The 23,110-nt window shown below is 45.8% G+C and overlaps 1 protein-coding gene across 2 annotated transcripts; it reads left to right on the top strand.

Annotated features, from left to right (window-relative positions):
• Window positions 1–1,247: 1,247 nt before the first annotated feature.
• Window positions 1,248–21,164, top strand: ITPRIP (inositol 1,4,5-trisphosphate receptor interacting protein). 2 transcript variants are annotated; one of them, XM_072340741.1, is made up of 3 exons: window positions 1,248–1,715; window positions 5,953–6,057; window positions 17,825–21,164. In XM_072340741.1, the coding sequence occupies exon 3, from the start codon at window positions 17,838–17,840 to the stop codon at window positions 19,485–19,487; it is 1,650 nt and encodes a 549-aa protein (XP_072196842.1). In that variant the 5' UTR covers window positions 1,248–1,715; window positions 5,953–6,057; window positions 17,825–17,837; the 3' UTR covers window positions 19,488–21,164. The 2 variants fall into 2 exon arrangements, with proteins under 2 accessions (XP_072196842.1, XP_072196843.1); XM_072340742.1 differs by lacking the exon at window positions 1,248–1,715 and adding an exon at window positions 1,731–1,888.
• Window positions 21,165–23,110: the final 1,946 nt, after the last annotated feature.

The following is a 23,110-nucleotide window of genomic DNA, read 5'->3' as shown; positions in this document are numbered from 1 at the left end:
TACACAAGGTTCTCCAGCAAAACACCTCTCCCCCCACTGCCAGCCCTTAAATGAGGTCTGGGAAGGGGTCAGATCCTGGTTCCACCGCTTCCAGTCACTCAGAGGCATTACTTGCACCTGTTGTTTGCACCTGCCCTCCCCTGGGTTGGCCCTGCCCTCCCACCAGCAACCCAATCAGTGCTTCAAGCTGTGACAGCATTTCAGCTACAAGATGTGAGCCTTTCTTTTTTAAAGTGTTCAAATCTTTCCTCTGGGTGCATTGCTTGTTTGTTGTATCCCAGGAAAATTTAGATGAATGTAAATCACAGCCCCCTAACCTGTAGCAATTTGTATTGTTCAATGTGTGTTACGTATGTATGCATGTGTGCACATGTGTGGTCAGAATTGCTAATTATGACCTTATCAGGCTTTCTGCAGGTGGTATTTAATAGATGTTTTCCTTTGGCTTAGGTGATGGATATTTACAATCTTGGAGTAGGATCTGCTTTCTCTCCTGCTGCTGCATAGTTCCCAGGGGAAACAAATGCTGCTCTGAGACAGGCCAAGTCCTGCAGCAAAAATGGGGAGATGCCACGCTGCTCCTGTGAGAGATGATTTTTTTACACTATAGCATAACAGGAAAGGAATGTGCCAACAATTTGCTAGCCAGGTTGCTAACAAACTTGAATGAATTTGATTCAGGCACTGAAGAAACCACACTCATCCACGCAAATTTACAAACACAAACCCTGTGAATAACATTAGAACTGTTCATTAATTACGCAGGGACTTCAGGAAACTCAGAGGCCAACATAACAACAGCCTGTTACAACTTACAAAGCAGCTGCCTTCTGTGCAAAGCTGTGCCTTGCATTTGATACTGTAGAAGCAACAGTGACTCCTACTGCGTGCAGTGCTTCTGCCAACTGAGCTTAGAAGATCAAGGCAGCAGCACAGGAGAACAGGCAACATCCATCCCAGTGTAAGAGTCATTGCAATGCTGTGGGAAAAGGAAGGGTATAGTAAAGTTCCATCACTCAGGCAGGCATTACTAAGCTGTTGCTCAAACCTGTTTCCCTTGGGCTGTGATAGGAGCTGAGCAAACATGCCAGGTCTGCAAGGAGCCATTTAAGCACAGCATTGCTTTAGCAGGGTAACACTGGAAACCACCTTTTTAAAAATCTGTGACGGTGGCCTTTCTCTGTTGTAAGCTCAGTGAAGCGGGCTGTGCCCCAGCTCCCCACCCCTCCAAGGCATCACCTCGGGAAGACAGATGCACGATGTCCTGTTTGTGCCAGCTTTGAGCCGTGCCAACAGCACAGCGGCCCCGGGATCCCCTCGTTCCGCTCAGTCAGAGCCAGTAGGAGCGAGGTCGCTGCTCCGCGCGCTCAGCGCAACCACCAGGAGGTCACAATACATCCGAGAAGCAAAATGAGCGCATTTCCTTTCTGTTCCCGGTGCCCTCTGCACAAAACCATCTGGGAAGCTGATTTGGGAGCCGGCGGGGAGTTCAGGGGGCAAACTGCAGCGTGTGGGAGGACGGTGCGGCTCCAGGGACTGGCGGGGCTGCCTTGAATGAGGGGAAGGAGAAAAAAAAAAAGAGAGAGAGAGAGAGAAAGAAAGAAAACCCGCTCTGGGAAGTCTGGGCGGGTCTCCCTGCACCGCAGCGCACCTCGGCGAGCGGGGACGGCAGCGGGACACGGTGGGGGCTGCCCGGCACGAGTCGGCGTGCTGCGGTGAGTGTGCGGGGCTGGGGGCAGCGGGCCCGGTGCTTGGAGCCGGAGGGGGAAGCGAAGGAAACGGTGCTGCTCCGCACAGGAAGGGCGTCTTGCCCGTGTTGGTTTGGGGAGAAAAGCCGCTGAAAGAAGAGTGGCGTGTTGGTGGGGTTTCTTCCGTGTTTCTTCGTGGGGTAAGTCACTTGCTGAAAGTGCTCGCAGTGCTCGCCCAGCGGGCATCAGGAAGGATCAGGTCCCGGGGGCAGGTTTTCCCCAGGATGTAATGTGGCAGTCCGGCTCCCCGGGCAGGAGCAGCGGCCGGCGGCACTGGGGCTGCCTGCAGCAGGGCAGGGCTGTGGAACAGAGACCCCACGGCCACCTTTGCCTGGTGGTACCTACAGAAGTGGGACCTCATGCCGTGGTGGTCTCTGGAGTGATCAGTAGATGCAAGATGCAGCCCTGCACTTTGTGGTCAGTGTGATATGGCTTGTGTGTGGTTCATCGTGTTAGAAAACTTTTCTGCCTTTCCTCTGAGGTTCCACATCCCTCTCTGATGGGCACGGAGAGATGGAGCAATGTTTTGTCTGAGTTGCTGTTCCTGCATACAGGTATTTCTTTTGAAGATGGTCGGTTGGTATTTGCAGCTCTATGGGAGCAGGTCAGGACCGGGGTACTAGAAGTCCTGGGTGGTAAAACTGACTCAAAGAGCCATAGCTTTTGTAACTTCTTCATCTTCAGCTTGCAGTGATGGGAGTAACCTGCCACAGGATGGAGGGTAATGACTTTAAGTTGCACCAAGTGTGGTTCAGGTTGGATATTATGAAATTTTCTTCTCAGAGAGTGGTGAGGTGCAGGCAAAGACAGAGTCACCATCCCTCAAAGTTCACAAAAAACAGATGCGGCACTGAGGGACACGGTTAGTAGATTCAGTGGGGTGGGTCAGTAGTTGAGTTAAATGGTCTTCAAGATCTTTTCCAACCTTGATGATTCTGTAATGCTATGGAGCAGTTCTCTTAGGAGCTGCCATGTTAAAATCTTCAGTAAAAAATAGGCAGTGTTGCTACTGGAGTCTGTTATGCGGCCAAACAAGATGAGCACCAGCATTGTCTTTAAGAGAGTATTTCTATGAACATGGTTTTAATGAGTGCTATAGGCCCTAAACCATACCCAGTTCATCTCCTTTGGGTGCAGCTCTTTGGTGTGAGCTGCCAAGCAAGGACTGGGCAGGGAGTGATGGGACAGGATTACAAAAGCATGGCTGCTTTTGCGAGGCTTTGAGTTTGCTTTGGTGGAGATAATAATGTTCTTTTACAGCTCTGACTGAAGTTACTCAGTTTACCTTCATAGACATCTAGTTTAAAAACCTAGTGCTCCCAGTTCTCCTTAATACATTTGAAAGGGGGTTTTTTGGTCCTTGGGGAAAAGCAGAGAATGAAAATCAGGCATGGAAACTGGAAAGCCTTGTTTTCAGCACAATAGATGCTTCATACTGCTCCCATGTGAGAAAAATACATTAAGTGTAATTGCCACAGTAGTAGTAAGAGGTCAGAGACTCAATGTCAGTAGTAATGAAGCTCTGAGGACTCAGCTCCCTGCTGTGTTTGCTGCATGACTGGGGTGTGCACATACCAGCATTTGGTGTTTGCACCAGCAGTGTGTACAAGGGAAGCTGAGTACCTGTGTCTGCCCAGGGAGCCGTCCTTGTTTTTGTAGAGCTACCAACAGCAGCCCCTCCCTGCCTAACTGTCTTCCTCTTTTTGTTGCTTGGAGCATTACAATATATGAAAAACTGTTTTTTCCCCTTCCGTACAAGTCAGACTGAAGAAGTCTGGTCAGAACCAGAGGAGTTTGCTCTTCCTGAGTGATTGCTTCAGGCCAAGTGACAGCCAGTAACTCTGAACTCTGTGTCACGCTCTCATTTCATGCTGTGTTGGTTCTCTCCATGACAGTAGGGGCTCCTGTGTGCCTGTGCAGTCTCTGAGGTATGTCTGTGCTTGCCGCCCTCCTTACGTGGCAGTGAGTAACAGAGAGAGGAAATCTGACCCATGGAAACTGATGTTCAGCATGCTGTTCTAACTCATTTCTGAGTTTGTTTTTTATGCAAAAACTATGGTTTTCATAAGGACAGTTTTAGTCAGGCTTCTGCAATAGGCTGCTGCTTGAATGTTGGTTCAGTATCTTGGGGCTTGCCTGCAGAGAAGTTCATACTGTGGTGTACTTTTTTCCCCCAATAGTTAAGTCAGTTCCCTGAGTACAGCGAGTATATCAGCAAAAAGAATGGTTTAATTTTCAAGCTTTATTGGTCCTTCCTTACATAACCGCATCCTTTCTTAAACAAGATTTCTCATGTCAGCATTCAAGCTAAATTCAGCCCCTGTCAACAAGGTGAACATTCAGAAAAGTATTGCTCTGAGAAGCATTGATAAAGTCTGTGAACTCCATAAGGAGCCTGCTCAAGTCATCCTGCTGTCCCGTGCTGTTCTGTCCTGCACTCTTTGCTCCATAGAATTGCAATTGCAATCCATAGCAATAGTGCAATGGAAAAAAGAGCTGTGGGGAAAAAAAAAAAAATAATAAAGCTTAGATCCCCTTTAAAGTAGGCTGTTGGGTGGGCCAGCTTCTTCTCTCCCAAGTGCTTTTATAATCCACTTATGCTGAGAAAAAGCAGCTTTGCTGCCAGAGCATGTACTTTCCATCCTGACACATAATTGCTGGGTGGGGGAGAGAGGTAGAGGCTGGCTGTGCAGCTGGAGGCAAGGAGGGAGCTTGGCCAGGAGTGCCATCTGCCCAGCCACGAAATCCAGGTTTAGCAAGGATGCTCAGCTGTCTAAGCAAAGCCTTCTGCCTGTTCACCCCTCAGCGTGAGGAAGAAGAAAGGAGGCAGGTAGCCAAAGATCTGAGTAGGATGAGGGAAGGAGAGCCAGCCCAGCAGTGCAGTTACGGCAGGGTTCTTTTTTTAGCTTGTTTTGGTTTCCACACGTGTGGGTCATGCAAGGCTGGCTGAGCTAATCTTGAACGTGAGAGCCTTGGAGCTGGGCTCTTCTGGCCTGTTAGCGTCATTTTCCTGCTCTTCTTCCAGTCCAGCAGCATTGCACTCCTCAGCTTTTTCCCTCCCAGCAGAATTCCTTGCTGTACCCAACTGGCTTTGAGCCAGTACTAGACCAGGCTTTGTGGGCCCCAAGGGCTAACAAACAGCCACTGCAATATTACAGTGTGGATCCAGCCCTTCTGGGGTTGGATTGCCTGGCTCAGTAGCCTCAGTAGTGTTGTGGTGCAGAGGCACAGGAAGTCGGGGCTGAGCCTGTTTGTCCAATTTGACCTAAGAGTTCAAAGATGGAAATGGAGAAGTGAGACTGCAGATGATCTGCTCAGAGCAGGTACGTGGGAGGAGGGAGAGTTGATCAACCCTGACCCAAGAGCTGCCAACATGAAGCAATTTGGGACGGCAAGGGTGCATCAGCTCAACACTAACCCCCCCAAGAACCCAACTCCAAAGCTCAGTCCACAGACGAGCTGCTGCTTTCATCAGGTTTGGATCAGAGTTTGATGTGGCTGTGATGGCAGCTGGGCATGAGGGAGGTGCTGCCTGTTCCCTGGCTGTCTGCACACAGCTGGGTGACCTCAGCTTGTTGCGCCAATCGACCACTTCTGCTCAAGGACTTCATTTTGTTTCCTGTTGCATCTAAAATTTCATAGATTCTTTCTCCTCCCAAAATGTGGTAGTTTATCTTGTAGTTCTGCACTTAGTATCTTCCTGCACGCCCTCAGACTGTTTCCTGCACCTTCTCCTTCATTTTCTGTTTCTCACATTAGCTCTCTGAACCCAGCTCCCCTAGCAAGTATTTCTACCTCACAGGCTGCTTAAAGTGGCTGGATGACTTTTCTGGGACAAACCAATCCCAGACAGAGCTGTCTCAGCCCTTACACTTAACGCAGCTGCTAATTCGACTCTAATCCATTTTAAAGGAGAGAGCTGGTCGGTGAGGATGGAGTTGGAGGAGGGAGGTTCTTGTCTGCCCATGTGTCTGCAAGCTGACAGACCCACAGTGCCATTCTCGCCCTTTCTCATGGGAGGAGTTTTAACTCTTTTCTGATCACTTCAAAGCTGATTATTTCAGATCTTGAGCTTCTCTAATCATTTTACTTGGTAAAGAGGGGGGAGTTAACTAAATTAGGGATTGATTAAAATAGTTATTAGCTGTGTTATGTACCCATCTTCTGTCTGAACTTCCTCATTCATTCTCTTTGTGTTTTGCAGACTTCCTGGCTGTGCTTCAGCAGTGAATGACTGAACAGTGTTCTCTGCATTGTGGTGATCATAGTAATGTGAGGTTTAACGAGCACCTGCAAAATCGTGTAGCAGGTAAGTGCTCCAGGGGTCATCCTTCTTTCCACCATTCACGTAATTTGGGAGAGTCTCTTGATGGACTCTTGCTAGGGGATCTTGCAGGAGAAATGCTGTAAGGGGAGTGGTGTGGTTCATGTTTAGTAAACTGCGTGTTGTTCCCAGCAGTAAAGGTCAGACAAAGACTACCTGATGTAGCACTACTGAGAAGGTTTCATTGGTAAATGGCTTTAGTTTGGAAGTTCGGTGTTTGGAAGCTCTTGCTTCTGGCATTCAGTGTAAAATTCCTCTTATCTGGCTGTTTGGTACTGTAGGTGTCTAGTCAGAGGGGAAGGAGGGCAGGAACTAAGAGGTACAAGCTTTGCTGACAGATGCTACTGCCATGCAGGAGAACTTGACAAAAATACTTTACCCATATGGGGAGGACTGTAGGTCCCCACCCTCATGCAAGTGTCAAAGCTGGGGGAAAAGGCCTGGAAGCGCCTCCTGATGGTCAGAGGTGACAGACATCAGAGACAGCTGTATTGAAGTGAAACAGCAGCTTTTACAAGGCAGCAATGCACAGTTCTACTTGCCCAGATTATGCTTGTATGAAAATCTCTGAGGAACCCTCAGAAAGCAGAACTGCCCAGTGGAACCCAGAAGTCTGGTGGTACCACACTGCAAGTGTGACTTGAGATAGAGTGGTGGGAAGGGAGGGAACAGAGCTGGTGACAGAACCAGCCACCAGAACAGCAGTCCTGGCTGCCGCAATGTCCTCCTGCAGCTCTGAGTACCTGTTACTTCACGTACTCCATGTGATTTAATTCCTTTTCTTATTTATTCTGGAGTTGTGTCTGTGTTGGGAGGTGTCTGTTCCCTTTTTCCCATCTCCGTTCAGACAGCTGCTCTGCTCTAGGAAAGCTCAGCTCTCAGTGTTCCCTGGCTTCTTGAACCAGCCTGGATCAAAGCTGTGAGAGCTGGCTCATTGCCACTGCCTGTGTGTAAATGAGTTTTTTTTGTCTCTTTTTCTTTTCCCTCCACCACATCTCATTATTATTCCTCTTCCTAAGGCAGGTTTTTCTGGCTGATCCAGCATGTTATTTATATCAGCGATATGTGCTCCAGGGCAGAGATGCTTTTTCAGCATTTACATGGCAAATATCTGATGCACCCCACTGCCATGCATGTGGCTTGGAAAAACCAAGCATGGTATTGGCAAGGATGAAAGCCAATGAGGCCAACTGTTGAAGAATTTAAGCCCTGTTAGACACGGTCTCTGATTCATATGGTTACTTCAGTTGCCTGGCAAAAGAAAATGTTCTGTTCCTTCATTTTCAAAACCAGAGGGAAGAGCATACAGAGAAGGTGTTGGAGACAGAGTAGGAAAGTGATATATTAGTTCTAAGGAGTCCATTGAGCCACCTGTGTGACTATTGGGCGCATCTTTGTCTGGGTTCACCCAAGGGGTGGTGAGTGCCATCAGCTGAAAAGACACAGTCTGCTGCCAAAAACAAATGAAAACAATGAAACTCAACTTCAGAGCGCCTTGCTGTCAGTTCTTCTGAATTGCAGAGGATTTGGCGGTGCTCAGGGAAAACATGATGGTGAGTGGGAGCAAAAAGTTCCCACACTGTCTTCAGGAAGAGAAGTAACTCCCTCAGACAAGATAGCATCTATATGTGCCAGAACCCATACAGGGCTTACACCTTCCTTTACTTTCCTTTGGAGAATGCACACACAGTGATAAGGAGGAATTCCTACAGATACAGGTAGTTAAGCCCTAGTCTAGACTGTCTTGTGATGCGGAGATGAAGATTTGCTGGAAGCTTTTCAGAGGAAAGGAGACTTGCCAAAAACCATCCAAGCAGTGTAGGTGATGACTGTAGGCAGGAGAGTTGCTTTTTCAGAACTCTTTTATCTCTATTTTTCTATCCCTAAGCTCTTGGAGAATGTTGATAAATACTAGAGGTGGGGCTAAGGAGATGCTCTCAAGCATAAACTGAGACGCTTAATCTGCATGATGCAGACGCATGTTTGTGTTTATATCTGGATTCAAAATACTTAGCTCCTAAATCATTTGCCCCCAAATGCTCAGGTACCTGACTGCCTCTGGTTTCAGATGAGAGTTAAATTTCTAACTGTCTCTGGAGATTTAGCAACAAAATACCTCAGGACTGCTGAAAATGTAAGAAAGGGCACTTGGATTAAGAGCCACTCTTAAGCAGCAGATGACAAGGCACTGGTGATATGGTGAGAACTGGAGAGAAGACTTTTATCTTCTCTGAAGCTAGGAGGGGCAAGGATTGATACAGGTCTCTGCATTTTGGGTAGCTGTAATCAATCAGCTGATCCTCCCTTACTGTGACCCACCATGACATGTTACTTGGCAATACAGGTAACTTAAGGACATAGAGCTCTGCTACAGTCCTACCTGGATAGCTAGCTCTGCTCAAATTAAGCATCAAGGCCACACTCCTTCGCAGCCAAATACAAAAGTCAGTATGAAGGTGCTTGTTGAGCCAGAGCTGCTTGATGCTGTTGGAATGAGCACAGGTTATAATCTCAGGTTCTGAAGGAGTTATGAGAGTAAATGTCAACTGAAAAAGACATATCTGCATTGTAAGTCATCCCCAGCACATGTTCTTAGCTCAGCCCCATGTTTGCTGTTAGTCCTAGATGCTTCCAGTCTCCCATGCAGGACTGGAAGCTCTTTGCTCCAAAGCTAAACTCTGCTTCAGCAGAGGGGATTTTTGTGCCCATGATAAGAGGCCCTGCAGCTATGACTCACAGTTCCCATTACGTTACAAGTCAGCCTTTAAGTGTGCAGAGAGCCTGCCCCTTGGCTTTCAAACAAAGTCTTCCTTTGTTGTGCTTATGTTATAAAGGAAGCAAGCATCTGTGTTCACCCCACACATCCCAAATGAAAACCACGTGGCCCTCACATGTGTGTTTGGTATGTTTGCTAACAGCACTGCATGTTACATCACTCTTACCCCTTTAAATCTTTCCAGAGTTTTTCTTCCCAGCAGTCACTTCACAAACTGTTCAGGGAAGGAAAAAGCTGAAAAGTCTTTTGTTGGTGAGTAGAGGGAACTGAACAAAAAAAGCACGTGAAAATTATTACATACAGTTGCATGTAGCAAAAGTCTGGTCTCTGAGTCACTCCCTTGGGTGGAAACGGCTCTGAGGTAGTGGAAACATGGTACAGAGGTGGGCTGATTTGTTTTCTTATAAGGGTTTATTTTTCTCTTCTGGATGTTTTTGTTTTTGTTTTTTTTATTGTTTCAAACTGTTTTTGAAAAGCAGGGATAGCTAGCAGTACTCTGCAGCCAACATATTTGTGTGTGTACGTGTCTCTTGGCAGTTCTTAGGTTTATGACTAGCAAGCCAAGAATGGGCTTATTGATTCTCAGAGTATTTGTGTTGTTTCTGCTGTTCATTTCTAGAGCCACTGTGTAATGAAGTTAGAGGGCCTGATTCTTCCTGCAGATGCTGGCATGAAATGCAGACCTTCTGCTTAGACTGGGGGGTTATCCTACGGAAAGCAGAGGAAGCAGTTGTGAGAATAGCAAGTTTCCTAGTGAGAACAGAGGAAGCCTTGCAGTTAAAGTGCTCTTTATTCCTCTTTTTTCCTTTCACACTCCACCCATCCCTGCAGAGGCTTTCATGGTCTGGTGATTCTGCTTCATTTAAGGAACAGTATTGTATTTTATTAAAAAGCTCAGATTTCAGGCAATCGAATAAAGCATTGTTTTTCATTTCTGTGGTGATGTACTTGCTACAATAGTCAGCTTTAAAATATCATCCCTACCCAACTGTTTGAATACAAACAGATGTAACTAGTTATCAAAACAATAGTCCGATATCACAAAGACCATCAATCTCATCTAGCATTTCCGAGCCCTATTTATTCTCAGGCCTGTTGATCTGATGTGACTGTTGCTTTGTCACTGAGTCAGGATTATGATGGAGATCTCAGATCAAGCGAATTCCCAGCCTACAATGATAATTTACTTTTGCTGGTTTTGGTTCAGCCTCTCAGAGCGGAGCTGTCTGGCATTTCAAGGCATGTGCTTTCTACTACCTGTAATGTATAAATGCTCGATGTTACGCGACTGAAATGGGGCCTCATAGCGTCACATGTAAAACAATTATTCTGCAAGTTACATCTGAGCTGTGCCTATATGCACTTGCATGCTTCTTAGATGTGCTGGAGTGGTGTATCCCTGCTGGGAAACCAGTTTTCTAGTAGTTTCCTCCAACTCTTTGCATACTGAAGCATCCTTATCATTGAATGTTTAATATGCAGCTTCAATCAAGTATATAGGGATGCAGGCAACATGTTTGCCATAGGATAAGGAGAGTCAAAGTAACTGCTGCCTGATTTAATGATACTGCCTACGTTTTTTTTCACCTTATTGGGAATTAACTGGAAGGAAAAACATACCTTGGCAGTTGATCCCTTTTTGTGTTCACACCAGCTTTCCATGAGGTGACTGTCCCCTATGAGCCAATGAGCCATGGCTGCCCACACATGCAAGGTCGTGTGACTGAGAGTGCAACAGTCAGAGCAGGTCCCATTGTGAGCATGATGGAGGCCTTACAGTGTGTGTGCAGTGACATTGCTCTGTACATTGTGGTTGACATTACTGGGCTTTTGTTAGAGCAGTGGAGGGGTCATTGTCATCTGTGTCCATCTGTGCTGATGAAAGATTGTACAAGGGAGTGACCTGGCTTCCATAACAGTTGGTTTAAGGGGGAGGAAGCTGGTGAGGCTGGTAAGCCAAGGGGTTTTCTTTATGTCTTAATGCGTGTCTTTTCTCCTCCTAAAAACACCAAAGCTTAGTCTACTCCAATTGTTCTCCTCTCAATTAACAGACAACATTTATTCAGCTTAAAAACCAAGTTGTTCCTGGCCAGGATCCTACCACAACAGCTCAGTGTGTGGGTGGGAGCCACAGACACACTTCCTACCTTTCCCCTCATGCATCTCTTACAGTGAGCAGTGTGTTGCAGTTTGTGAATACCCTTCCTGGACATAGCAGGGGGAGCTGAGGCAGTGCACAGGCAGCCCTTGTACTGCTTGCTGGTGAGAGCTGAGCTGGCCTGCAGAGTCAAATAGCAAAAGGACATAGAGGCAGGGTGCTAAGAAACATATTCCTCATGCTGTTAGTTTTAGCTCCTGATCTCTGTGGGCATTTCCTCTTGTATCCAGCCTTACATAGAAGCAGTGAGTGCTTTGAGGGCATGATGTGGCTATGTGTTTAACAGCTATCACAGCTGTCTTTGACAGTGGCTAGCTGCTGATGGTAGAAGTGGGGCCAGAGTCATGCTTTCTTTGGATACAGGAATGACATGGTGCTGTTCAAATGCTGCCTTAGAAATACCCAGATGAAACCCCACTCATAGATGAAACAGAAAATCTAGCAAGTACCATACCTGTTTAGGTTTTGGAAAAAAGTTCTAGAAGGCAAATAACTCTGTATATCAGAGAGGGAACTCTGTACTTTCCAGTTTTTAGGGGTGGGGGGGAAGGGTTGTAGGATATTATGGCGTTGTCTTACAAATACATCTGCATGAAGAGAAAGCTGAAGCAGGAGGGAAGCGCCTCTAATCCTAAGCACTTCTGCAAGAAGAAAAGAAATAGTTTATTCTACTTTTACAGTTTTCTCTGGAAAGTTAGAGATTCAGACTGCAGTAAGGAGGAGTTCATGAGACATGAGGACAAGCTGCCTGATGGCAGAGATAATGAATGACTGGAAGACGTGCAAGAGGCTCCTCAGCTTTCCCAAATGCAAGTTGGGCACTCCTCTGCTTGAAGTGGTGCTAGCAAAGTCACTGCTTGCTTGGAGCTTTGTAGTTCCTTCCTGTGCAGCCCATAATGTGTCTACTGGTCTTGAAGCCAGTACAGGCCACAGAGTAGTGTCTACCTCCAGAGCAATGTCAGTGTTGCTCATGTGCTTATCCACTTCAAATCTCCCCATCTTTGGGAAGGGAGGGCACCCTAGTCCTGTACACAGGATGAGCATCAGCATTTCCTTGGAAATAACTGATCTGGTGACCTCACAGGAAAATATTGCTTCCGAATGTCCACTGCAGACCTGTTGGGCAGGATGTCCGACTGGAGCTGTGCAACTGACCCTGTTGGCACCACAGCAGGCCTGGGACAGGATGTTCACGGATGTTGAGAAGGCTGATGTTCTCAATCAAGCAGCAAAACAATGGTTATTGGACAAGTGGCCTTGGCCAACTGCTGTCCTGTGGCCTCACAGCTAACCTGGTGTGGGGCTTCCTAAACATGTTTGGGAAGGCAGTCACGTTGTCATACGTATCTTGTGCAGTCCTGAGCAGGCCATCTGGCTAGGTCTGCTTTTAGATGTGGCTACGGTCTCACCATCCAGACCTCTGTATCTCATGTGTTGGTGTATTCAGTTATTTACACAGGTTGCTTTAGTAGAGAGGCAAAGACAAAACCTATCCCCAGTAGTCCACGCTTTCAACCAACTGTGACAGTAACTCATTTCATGAATGTTCTGCACACTGCTCATAAGCTTAATCTATAGAGGGTGAAACAACAGCACAAGTTTGTGCTGCTCAAACTCTGTATCGTTTTTTGTGGCTGCTGTTTTTTTGTGGCTGGGCTGCATGTGCTGCAGGTGACTGCATACTCCAGAGAAGGGAAGGCAGAAGCCTTTGCCAGTGCTCCATCTGAAGATAGGCTTTGCTGGCTGCTACCAAAACAATGTGTAGAAGCTCACAATGGAGTAGAAAGTGGAGTATCTCCATTGCTGTATACTTGTCTGGGGATGTTTTCTCCTGGCAGCAGTGGGATCTGGGCAGACAGAAATCAGCTGAAGATTCCTGTCTGAACCCCTAGGCTCTTGCTGTCTGTCAGGAGCTATCCCCATATGAAAACTAGACATGATTAATACGTATGCAGCCAGATAGGAAATGTAGACTGGTGCAATTTGCCCTTGGTCACCTTTAGGCTTTGCTTCAGTGTGTTGGCTTGTTTGTGTTTGCCTCAGCTGCAGGGCTGCGCCAATGCCCCCCCAAGGGTTGCCTTGCCAACCACACTTGGCTGACTCCAGTGAACCTGGAAATTCTTGTTTCAAGATAAAATGCTTGGGTATGATGCCTCCCAGGAGTAACTCTGCTGGCAGCATCCATCCCATCAGGTAACCTTCAGGCCCCAACAAATGCAGTGCTGGCATAAGAAGGCCTCACTTGATTCTAGTCTGAAATCCATCACCAGAATGGCACTCGGCTTCTGCCCATCCCAGAAAATGCTTCTTCAGTAAAAATGGTCTCAAGATCTAGGCAGGTTTGACTGAAGTCCTGTCAATACCAATTCCTCAGTTCTTGGGAAAGCACAGATCAAAGCTGAAGAGCACCATGTTGACATGAAAGCAGCCAGATGATGAGTGCAGCTGCCCCAAGAGCTGGGAAAGAGACTAAAACTTAAATTACTGCTGCCTCTCCTGAATTTGGAGGAGGGTTTTTAGGGAGAAGTTTGTCATCAGACTACAAGGGTATTGATGTACTCTCTGTTATTAAATGTGTACAAATAAAATCACACCCTGAATTGTTTTGTTTTTGTTGTTGTTCTTAGCACAAAACAGGCAAAATTTGAGCAACAAATTCTCTGCAGCTAATGGGAAAGACTACTCTGATACCTTTACCATTGTATTGCCCTCTCTAGAAATACCTTTGCCTTTTCCCATGGATATCGACTCAGCATATGTCTATCCCTGAAGCTTTATCTGTAAGCTGGAAGAAAAACTGCCTGTGCTATCTGAGTCAGCAAAGGTCTTTTGATTACTCTGTAAATATTGATAGGGAGATTATAGAAAAACAGCAACGTCAGGGTGTGAGGTTGACTAATTAAAGTACATCTTTCCAAGTTTTTGCCAGGAATAATAATACTGACGCGCATCTCTACAATTTCCATTTCTCTTTCAATTTATGTGCGTCCTACAGTTCAGAGCTTGAAGTCCTCAAGTAGCAAGTCCTTGAAGTAAAAGGAAACTTAATTTCTCTCTGCTGCTGCCAAGTATATACCTGCAGAGTCAGCAATGTTTGCAAACTGGAGAAGAGCGTAGTGCATCACAAAGGGCTTTCAGTAAACTTAATTCTGGAATGTTTTTTATATTAAAGATGTTCATTTTTGTCTTGACTAGGTCTTTGTACACAAGCAATTTCAGGCCAAAAGGCAGCTTGTTTTCTGTTGCGGTAGGGAGGGAATCATGGAGCTCCCAGAAGCTCAGCAATGAGGGAATATGGCTGGGCAGGCCTGAAACCTTCATGTTTGGAATTTGTTTCCTTCCAGCAAGAAAGTGCAAGTGTAGGTTGGTGGCTGTTCTGCCTCTTTCTCTCTCTGGTCAAAACATGCAGCAGAGTCCTTTGTGGACCTTGTAAAAAATTCAATTTGTTTCCCTGAAAACTCTGGTTTCAAAAACTTGTCACCTTTTGAAGGAGAAAGCTCCTATCCAGTTGTAGGTACTATCACTTTTTCAAATAGCTGCTTTTCTTGCTGCCTACCAAAGTGAAACACAATGTGGAGCCACCTATTCACTGCCTTTTGTGTCAGCCAAATTGCAGGAAGTAACTGAGTATGTCACAAATGACATCTTAGACTATTTCAGTGCATTACTGAACCACATTCAGTACCCTGACTTGGGTTTTTCTAATTTAAGAATCAAAGCTTCAGCTTGCTCCTATCTGCTTTATTGTCAAACACCAGCGAGAGCATGCTTTGCTTCCCATGATTGAAAATTTAAGGGGAAAATAACTCTGTGGGAGAAGCTTTTGTGGAAAGAAAGGAGCTGAAATATTCTCCATGTTTTCAGCGAAGATGCAGTTCCCTTTTGCCTTCCCTCTCAGGCCTCCCTGCATCATTCAGTTGTGATGCTGTAGCAAAGAGGCTCCCTTCAGGCTTGGAAGGATGAGGTGTGACTTGCCCAGGAGAAGAGAAGGGAGAACCACATGTGCTCCTGGGGAAGACTTTGAACATACAACTTGCTGTTGGATGGTGTTAGTGATTGTTTTTAATGACAACAGAACTATCAGCTGCTTTTATCTCCCTGAGTTCTCATTCCTACCTGGAGCAGGGATGGTACCTGCCCCCTCACTTCTCAGGCCTGTTCAGAGATGTCACTAACCTTAGCATTCACCAAGTGCCAGTCACTGAAGCAGCGAGTGCCAGAAATGCCCAGAAGAAAATGAGTCATTCTGGGGTTGGAGGTGGGTTTGGAGGGAGCTCTATGACTATGGTGAGAGAGTGCAGCAGGTTGTGAGATGTAAGCCTGTTGCTGTGTATGGACATTGACTGTATTTTGAATGAAAAAAAGAATGGTGTGCCCAGAAAATCGAAAAAGGTTGAAGCCTGCTTTGGGAACTTGCCATCTTAAAACCTCATGAATATTTTTATTTTGTTTTTCATGCATGAAATGTCGCTAAATTTGATGTGTAGATGAAACAATGGTGTTTCTTTTTGTTAGTCCTCAGCTTGGAAACGTTTGCACTCCCTCCCTCTTCCCCACACAAAACTGTCTCAGCCAGAACAGACATAAATATTTTTATCAAGCTTAAATTGCTTGGACTGAAGTTGAAAGCAAGTGAAGAGAACAGCTTTTGTTATATGGGGAAGACTGGACCGCCTTGGCAGGCAGTGCTACTGGTTTCACCTGTATAAATTAGTCTTCCCATGTTAGCCAGGAAAGCTGTCTCTGATGAGACGTGGGAATGCTCTGCCTGTGCCACCCTTGGAGCTGACAAGGGCAGGTTCCACTGACCTTGGCCACTGAGCATCATTAACCTTCAGCCCGAACTGGATTTCATGTTAACCTTCATTTTCCAGTGTAAACTGCTACAGCAGTAAAAGGGCAGCTACAGCAGTAAAAGGTTTTGATCAGAACTTCCTCAGTTTTAAGGCTGAAAACAGATGTCTCTTGCAAATTCATGCTAACCTGAGGATGTTCTCATTTCCATTTTTCACACCAATTTGCCTCCAAATGTTGATGCCTGTGCAGCTTACTGGGGAATGAAGTCACACACATGCTACCTAGCCTAGTCCTGCAAAATCAGCAGGGGTATCCTAGGCTTTTCAGTGCAGTCTAAAATGAATTCAGTTGAGCTGGCCAGCAGTGGGCTGGAGAACTGCTAGCCTGGTTCCATCTGCTTTGGAATAGGTAGCCTCTGGAAGCAGTGTGGCCATGTCCAGCTGAGCACGAGAGTTTTGAAGGGTACAAGAACATGAAGAGGAAGCCAGCTTCTTCCAGCTGCATGCACTCAAGAAGTATTATAGTAACATAAAACATCTAAACAGGGTTGGGGCTAGGCAAAGAAGCAATGTTGCCCTGGTCAAGATTGCTGCAATAGCCCCTTACTTCTGCCCATGTTATTTTTAGACTTGGAAAGCTCATGTAGCCTGCAGGAGCTTAGCACTAAGAAAAGGATCTCACCAGGGCTTCCTGCCCTGCCCCGACAAACCGATAAAGCCTTTTGCAATGCAGGGTGAGCCCAGTTTATTTTTAAAATGTGGCCAGGCATGGAGCTCACAGAATAACTGGAACATCCAGCTTGGGGCATCAATTCAGCTTTAATTCATTGCCTGATGATTTGAAGAGTTAATATAAATGTAAAAGGGACAAGAAAGGCCAGCAAACCATCTTCAATGCAAAGTCTAAGTAAGGGTGTGCATCTGTGTATGTACAGAGGATCTAAAAAAAGGATTGTTAGTAAATGTTACACTGGGAGGGGCACTTTACGTTATCCTGAGCACCGTGAGAATTTTCTTTCTGCTTGGACAATGCTACTCAATCCTGTTCCTTTGCCTTGTTATTTGAGTCCCAGCCCACTTATAAGCAAAGATAATCACATGCCAAAGGATACAGTTCCTATGCATAGTGAGTGCTCACATTAAGGGTGCTGAGGTTTCTACCACTCAGACCTGAAGTTTGTTATGCACTAATGATAACAAAACCCACTGGAATAGAGCTGAGTTTGTTGCATGCTCTGTGAGGACATGAATAAGGCTGTCAGAGATGTTCTCCTCCATGCCCAGGGTCTGGGACAGCACGATTAATAGTGATTAATAGTAAACACCAAAAGTAAGCAACCTGATGCTTTTAAAACCACCAGGTTAAAGGAAATCCTTTCCAGTTTAAAAATGTTTTTCCAGGTACCACAGTCATGAGGCATTTTGGGAGCTGGGAGGATTTGCCACAGGCTGATCCTGATTCTGTTTGTAGAATCTGCTTGGAAGCACAAAACCATGCTGGCTTGTTCCCACCCAGGTGCACACAGCCAGCAGTGGTCGTGAAGATTGCTCTGACTCAGCTGTCTGCGTGAGTCCCCAGATGTGATTCATGTGGAAGGTAGCCAGAATAGTCTGCCCATGCCATTGCCACAGCTGCCTTACTTCAACTCTAGCCTTATGGTGAGAGCAAGCAGTAATCATCTCCAGCCCTGTTTTTTTCATGTCTGGGGAGGTCTTGCCACAGTACCACAGCAGATTTGCAGTGGGTTGACAGTATCGACTGGCTTCATTGTTGGTTTTTTCAAAGCTGATATAATGAGAAGGATCCTTTCATCCTTACCATCCACAGATAAAGTATGATAAAGTCTCTTTGAGAAGCTTAGTTTCTAACCCGTAGAAACAGGAATGGGCTTAGGAACTCAACTGCTCTGTATAGAGCTAGAAAGGATGCTGTATATTTTATTCAAGTGGGGATTTTAAACTTTTTCTTCCTGGGAGAATATACTCTGAATTGTGCATCGTTCTGCCTTTTTTCTCTTTCAGTGAAGGAGCTGCCATGCCCATGGGAATCTTCCGAGTGTGCCTAGTGGTGATTACAGCTATTGTCAACCACCCACTCCTCTTCCCTAAAGAGAATGGCACTGTCCTCGAGAATACAGAAGAAATCATCCAGAAGATGAAGGAGCGGGAGGAGATCCTTCGGCTAGAGAAACTGCGCTTGGAACAGGAAATTGAAGGTCAGGAAGCTGCGCAGAAGCTTCTGGAAAAAGCAGCAAAAGTAGTAGAGGATGTCAAAGAGGAAAAGGTCCAATGGGATATGTGGACTGCTCTTTCCATGGTTATCTTCCTATTGATTGAGCTCTGGAGGCAGGATTTCCAGGAGGGGAATTGGCAGGACACAGGAGCAGACGAGGATGACATGGCTGTCCTGGGGAAAGCCTTTAAAGGGGTGGCATTCCCTAATAAGGCCGTCTTAGCCAGCTTCTATGAGAAGCGCATTCTGGGTACCACTGGAGACATGGCCAGGATGCGGGAGATGGTGGAAGGCTTTGCAGATGACCTGCTGGAGGCCTTAAGGAGTGTTTGTAATCGGGATGCTGACATGGAAGTGGAGGACTGCATGGGTGTGGGGAGCATGTATGAGAATTGGAGAGTGCGTAAACCTTTTGTCTGCGATCTGATAGTGCCTTTTGCACCACCAGAGCCATATTGTTTCCGGTCCCAGATATGGTGCTCTGGTGATTCTTTTCCCCCAGATGAACAAGGTTACGGCACTATCAAGGTATGCAGGGCAGATGAAGATGAGACAGGTTGCATCTGTGACAAGACTAAACTAGGAGAAGACATGCTGTGCCTCCTCCATAGCCAAGGCAATACTACCAGACTCAGCAGTGAAATGGAAGACCTCCTGTGCTTCAAAAATACGCAGTATCTTGATGCTGACCAAGTCATGAAATGGTTCCAGATTGCAGTCACCAAGGCCTGGAACAAAATTTCCCACAAGTATGAATTTGACCTGTCTTTTAGCCTCTTGGACTCCCCAGGAGCCCTGAAGATAAAATTTAGATCAGGGAAATCAATTGCCTTCAACCTCACCCCTGTGGTGCAGTATGAGAACTCTGATGTTTACTTCATCTCTCATTTCCCTTGGAACTGCCTGGCAGCGGACCTCCCCTCCAGCACTCACTGGTTTCTTACCTTTGCAGTGTATGAGAGGAGGTTCATCCAGATGGTCTCCAAAATGCTGCCTGCCAATGCCTGCCACGTCAGCTGCCTTCAGATCCTCTCCTTCCTCCATGGGAAGCAGTGCAGCCTCACAGGTCCAAGTGGGCTTACCAACTACCACCTGAAGACAGTGTTGCTGCATCTGCTGCAGATACGTCCAAGTCAGGACTGGGCCCCAGAGAAGTTGGAGGCCCGTCTGCAGGACATGCTGAAATTCCTGGAGAAATGTTTGCATGAAAAGAAACTCTACCACTTCTTCATTGGCAATGGGAAGGTTCCAGCAGAGCTGGGCTTCCCCATCATATTCCAGAGGGCTGAGCCTCTCAACCTTTTCCGTCCCTTTGTTTTACACAGGGATGTTTACAGAAAGACAATTGACACATTCCATGAGATGCTCAGGAACACATCTGCACTGATAAATGAGTACATGGTGCACATTCCCCATGTACACACCAATGGGATCCAAAAGGAATCTGTTTAACCAAAGCCAGCAGGAAAACACTCATTCCTCTAAGCACAAATCCAGAGTGCAGCTTTCCAAAGCCTTACGGAGACAACTGACTTTGCCAGCGCAGCTTGTTGTCTGCAGCTGAAGCATGTCTGTGTCATGGTTTCTGCAGTAAGGAAGAAGGGATGGGGGGAGAATAAACTTGGAAGAGATGGTGTAAAAGTAAGTTTCCGCTCCACAGTTGGGCTGGCAGGGTTTTACGCAGCTAAGAATATATTTTTCTATTGTGCCTCAGTCATGCTACAGTAGTGATGAGCAATGAACATGACTAGTTTATTCTGGTGCCTTCAAAATAGTGGCGGTCTGCTTGCAGACAGGACAGCAGGAGCTCTGAGACCTATGGGAGGTGCAACATGAGCTTCAGCTGGGAAGGAGATTCACTGAGATCGTGCACAATTCTAGACTGGATGGAGACCTTTAAATCCAACACAGCTCTTTAATTGAAAGGGAACAGTTGGTTTAAAAAGTGCATTTTGGTAGGACTTAGCACTAATTTCAACAGTCCTGTCAATCAGAACCACTCCTGTGCTCCAAACACTTTTTTCCCTGGGAAGAATATAACAGAGCAGTCAGCAAGATCAGTGTCTTGAGACCATTTCATTTGTGTTTTCCATTTTCTTCATAGTAGCACAATGAGTGGATTTTATTCTTGGCCATTTTCCATGGATGAATGGCCAGGAGCCTTATTTAGGTCATATAAGAGAGAAATGCTGTTATTGGGTTCTGGCTTTTTGGTTTATTTGTTTGCTTTCCTTATCTCCAGGCAGCAAGTCTGAAAACTAGCAAAGAGAGAAATGACTGCTGCAGGGTTTGCTTTTATTAAAGAGGAAACTCCTCAAAATTATTCTGTAATAAGCCCAATCTTAGGAGCCTGATACCAGGAGGAAACTCAATATCCAGATGAGAGAGCATAGCCTTCTCAGCATGGTTTTAGTGAGGCCAAGACAGCAAGATGGCTCTGAATTAGGAGGAGAGTTGTAGGAGGTGCACACACGGCAGAGCACGGCACTGCTATCTCTACAGCTCTCTTGTGGTGTGTCATTTCTTTCTGTTGCCAGGTACCTGAGTAAAAGCTACCTGCTTGACTCATTATCAGGTCTCAATCCATCTCAAGGCTGCTGCTTTGATGATGTTTACTCTTGGGAACTACAGGTAGCAAACTATAAGTATCCTCTCTTCCTTTTTCCTTTTACAAACCATTTATCCACATCCTCCTTGTCTGCTTATGTCTGTCCCCCCACCACTGAGGGACATTTTCTACACCAAAGCAAAGCAAACTGCAACACCCATTTCCACAGCTGGTTCACAAGAAAGCACTGGTGGGGACAGGGAGTTCTTGGCTCAAATTGCAGTTTTCCTTGGCTTTTGTCATCACAGCTATGGGATACTCCAGTCATATTTCTGAGTGGAAAAAGAAGAAGGAAGTAAAAGGGGAGAGAAGAGGCTGGTTGCTACTGCCAGTAGGAAAGTCTCAGATCGCTAGTGCCTGGGGGACTGCCAGGGCTGGCAGTGCAGCAGGACAGGACTAATTGCTAACACTGAGTGCTGTAGGCCACTGGCTTTCATCAGTTAAGTAAGTCTTCACTAGTGGAAAACAGAGTACAAGCAATTGCAGGGGACGTGGCAAACAGGTAGTGACAGGCAGAGGTGTGTGGCCGGGGGAGCAGGTGGGTGGGTGAATACTGGAGCCTTGAGGCTCCTTTAGAAGCCACAGGAGTTGTTTGCAAACCCAAGCAATTTGCTGCTTCTGTCTGCTATGTTAACTGTGCAGTACCAGCAGCAGATCCAGCTTTGCATGGGATGCCTGCAGGGAGGTCGTGCTCAAGTAGTTGTGGTCTGAGTTGCTTCTAAAATTGTCCCTAGCCGAGTGAGAGAGAAATGAGTATTTTTATGTCATTTCCTGTCAGGCATCTAAATTTAGCGTATCCAAAGAACAGAAACAAATCTGCGACCTTGGTCTCTGAGGAAATGACACACAGGGTTGAAAAATAAATTTTATGTAAAGTTGAGCAGGGGAAGGTTGAGTAGAAAAGTCTATTTTACAGGATAATCAAACTTCTCTCTTAAAATGGAGGAACAAAGCTGTGTAACACCAGCTCTACAGGCATGCAAACAGGCCAAAGCTGGCCTTTACACACCTCAGAGCACTGCTGCTTAGACTCACCTAAACTGATAAGTGCACTGAATCTTTTGTCCTTCATTTTCTGCATGTGTGTGCATGTTTGTTTTAAACTCAAACTCACCCTGAAGTGTTCCCATGGGGTTTGCTTGAACTCGGGCTGGAGCTGAACAGAGGTATTTATTGATTTGACTACCCAATTTGCCTATGCATATGCAATATGCTCATTTTGCCCTGAGCATCTTTTACAAGATTTGGTCTGTGCATTCAGGCGAGGAAATAAGCTATCCTTCAGTAAGCCTCAGGGCAGAGGTCATTGCCAGCCATATATCAACATATATACTAGAGTTAGATACTTGTTCCAGCTGGGTTGATGTGGGCAAACAATGTTTCTCTTCAGCAGGCCTGTGCTGTGCCACATTGTGAAGAACATAACATAATTTACTGGCCTGCCTCATTTCTCCTGTATTAAATCTATTGCATACCAGGTACAAGGCCTTTCAGTAAAAGGCCAAATTCAGATTTCATTGAAGAGGTTTATAAGACAATTCAGCTCCATCAGCTGTCAGCCACTAAAGCGTCCTAAGATCTTTTAGTGCCACCCACATCTAGTGCAGCCTTGACTGACATCTTGCTGGGCATCCATAGGAAGCAGCTTTAAAGGGAGAGGGTGGAGGTGAGGTTTTGTGATTTTAAGTGAGAAACTTTCTTTTAAAACAGTGTATAACACAAGTTATGAGTGCACATCACTAGCAATACCCTGATCTCTGTGAGAGATCATAAGGAAGAATAAACTGCCCTTCCAGACCTCTTTCTTGTTTCTCAGTGCTGTTCTTGCTATTTGCTGACCAGAAGAATTATGCAACTGAATTCCTTAGTGCCTCTGCTGGTTTCCAACCACTCCCTTCACCCTCAACTTGTGGTTTTAATACTTTATTATAGGTTTGTCAAAGCAAAGGAATTAGTAGCATCTTGATAACAACCACTGATGTATAACATAGCCTCAGGAGCCATTCACCTTTAGAAGAATCTTAGTCTAAGTTATTGTTGCTGTTCAGGAGGTGAATGTCCTCTAAGGGGAGCTGTTAGTTCACTCTTTATTGCGTGCCAACCACAGAATATGACTTTCTCCCTCTCTGGTTTGCTCTGTATACAGGTCTTACGGGGCTATAAAGACAGATTTCAGCAAAGGAATCCAAAACTTATTGGTCATTCAAGAAAAAGGATTTGGTGTTTGTCCACCATATGTTTTTAATGCAAAGCCTTTGCGATGTTTTTTCAGTGGTGAAGAAATGAGAATTTACTCAATTTTAACAGCTTAGCTGCTGGTCACTGAGTTCTTCTCATGGGATCCTATGTGATAAATGGCTTTATTTATTTCCTCTCTTTTTTGTAGGATTTTTGTTCTGGGGTGTAGTTCAGAAGTAAAATTGTAGTATGAATAACCATCTTGGCAATGCAGATGAGATGGGTAATA

The sequence above is a fragment of the Excalfactoria chinensis genome, chromosome 6, assembly GCF_039878825.1.
Source record: "Excalfactoria chinensis isolate bCotChi1 chromosome 6, bCotChi1.hap2, whole genome shotgun sequence".
Lineage (NCBI taxonomy): Eukaryota > Metazoa > Chordata > Aves > Galliformes > Phasianidae > Excalfactoria > Excalfactoria chinensis.
This window is presented reverse-complemented; position numbering and strand designations above follow the sequence as displayed.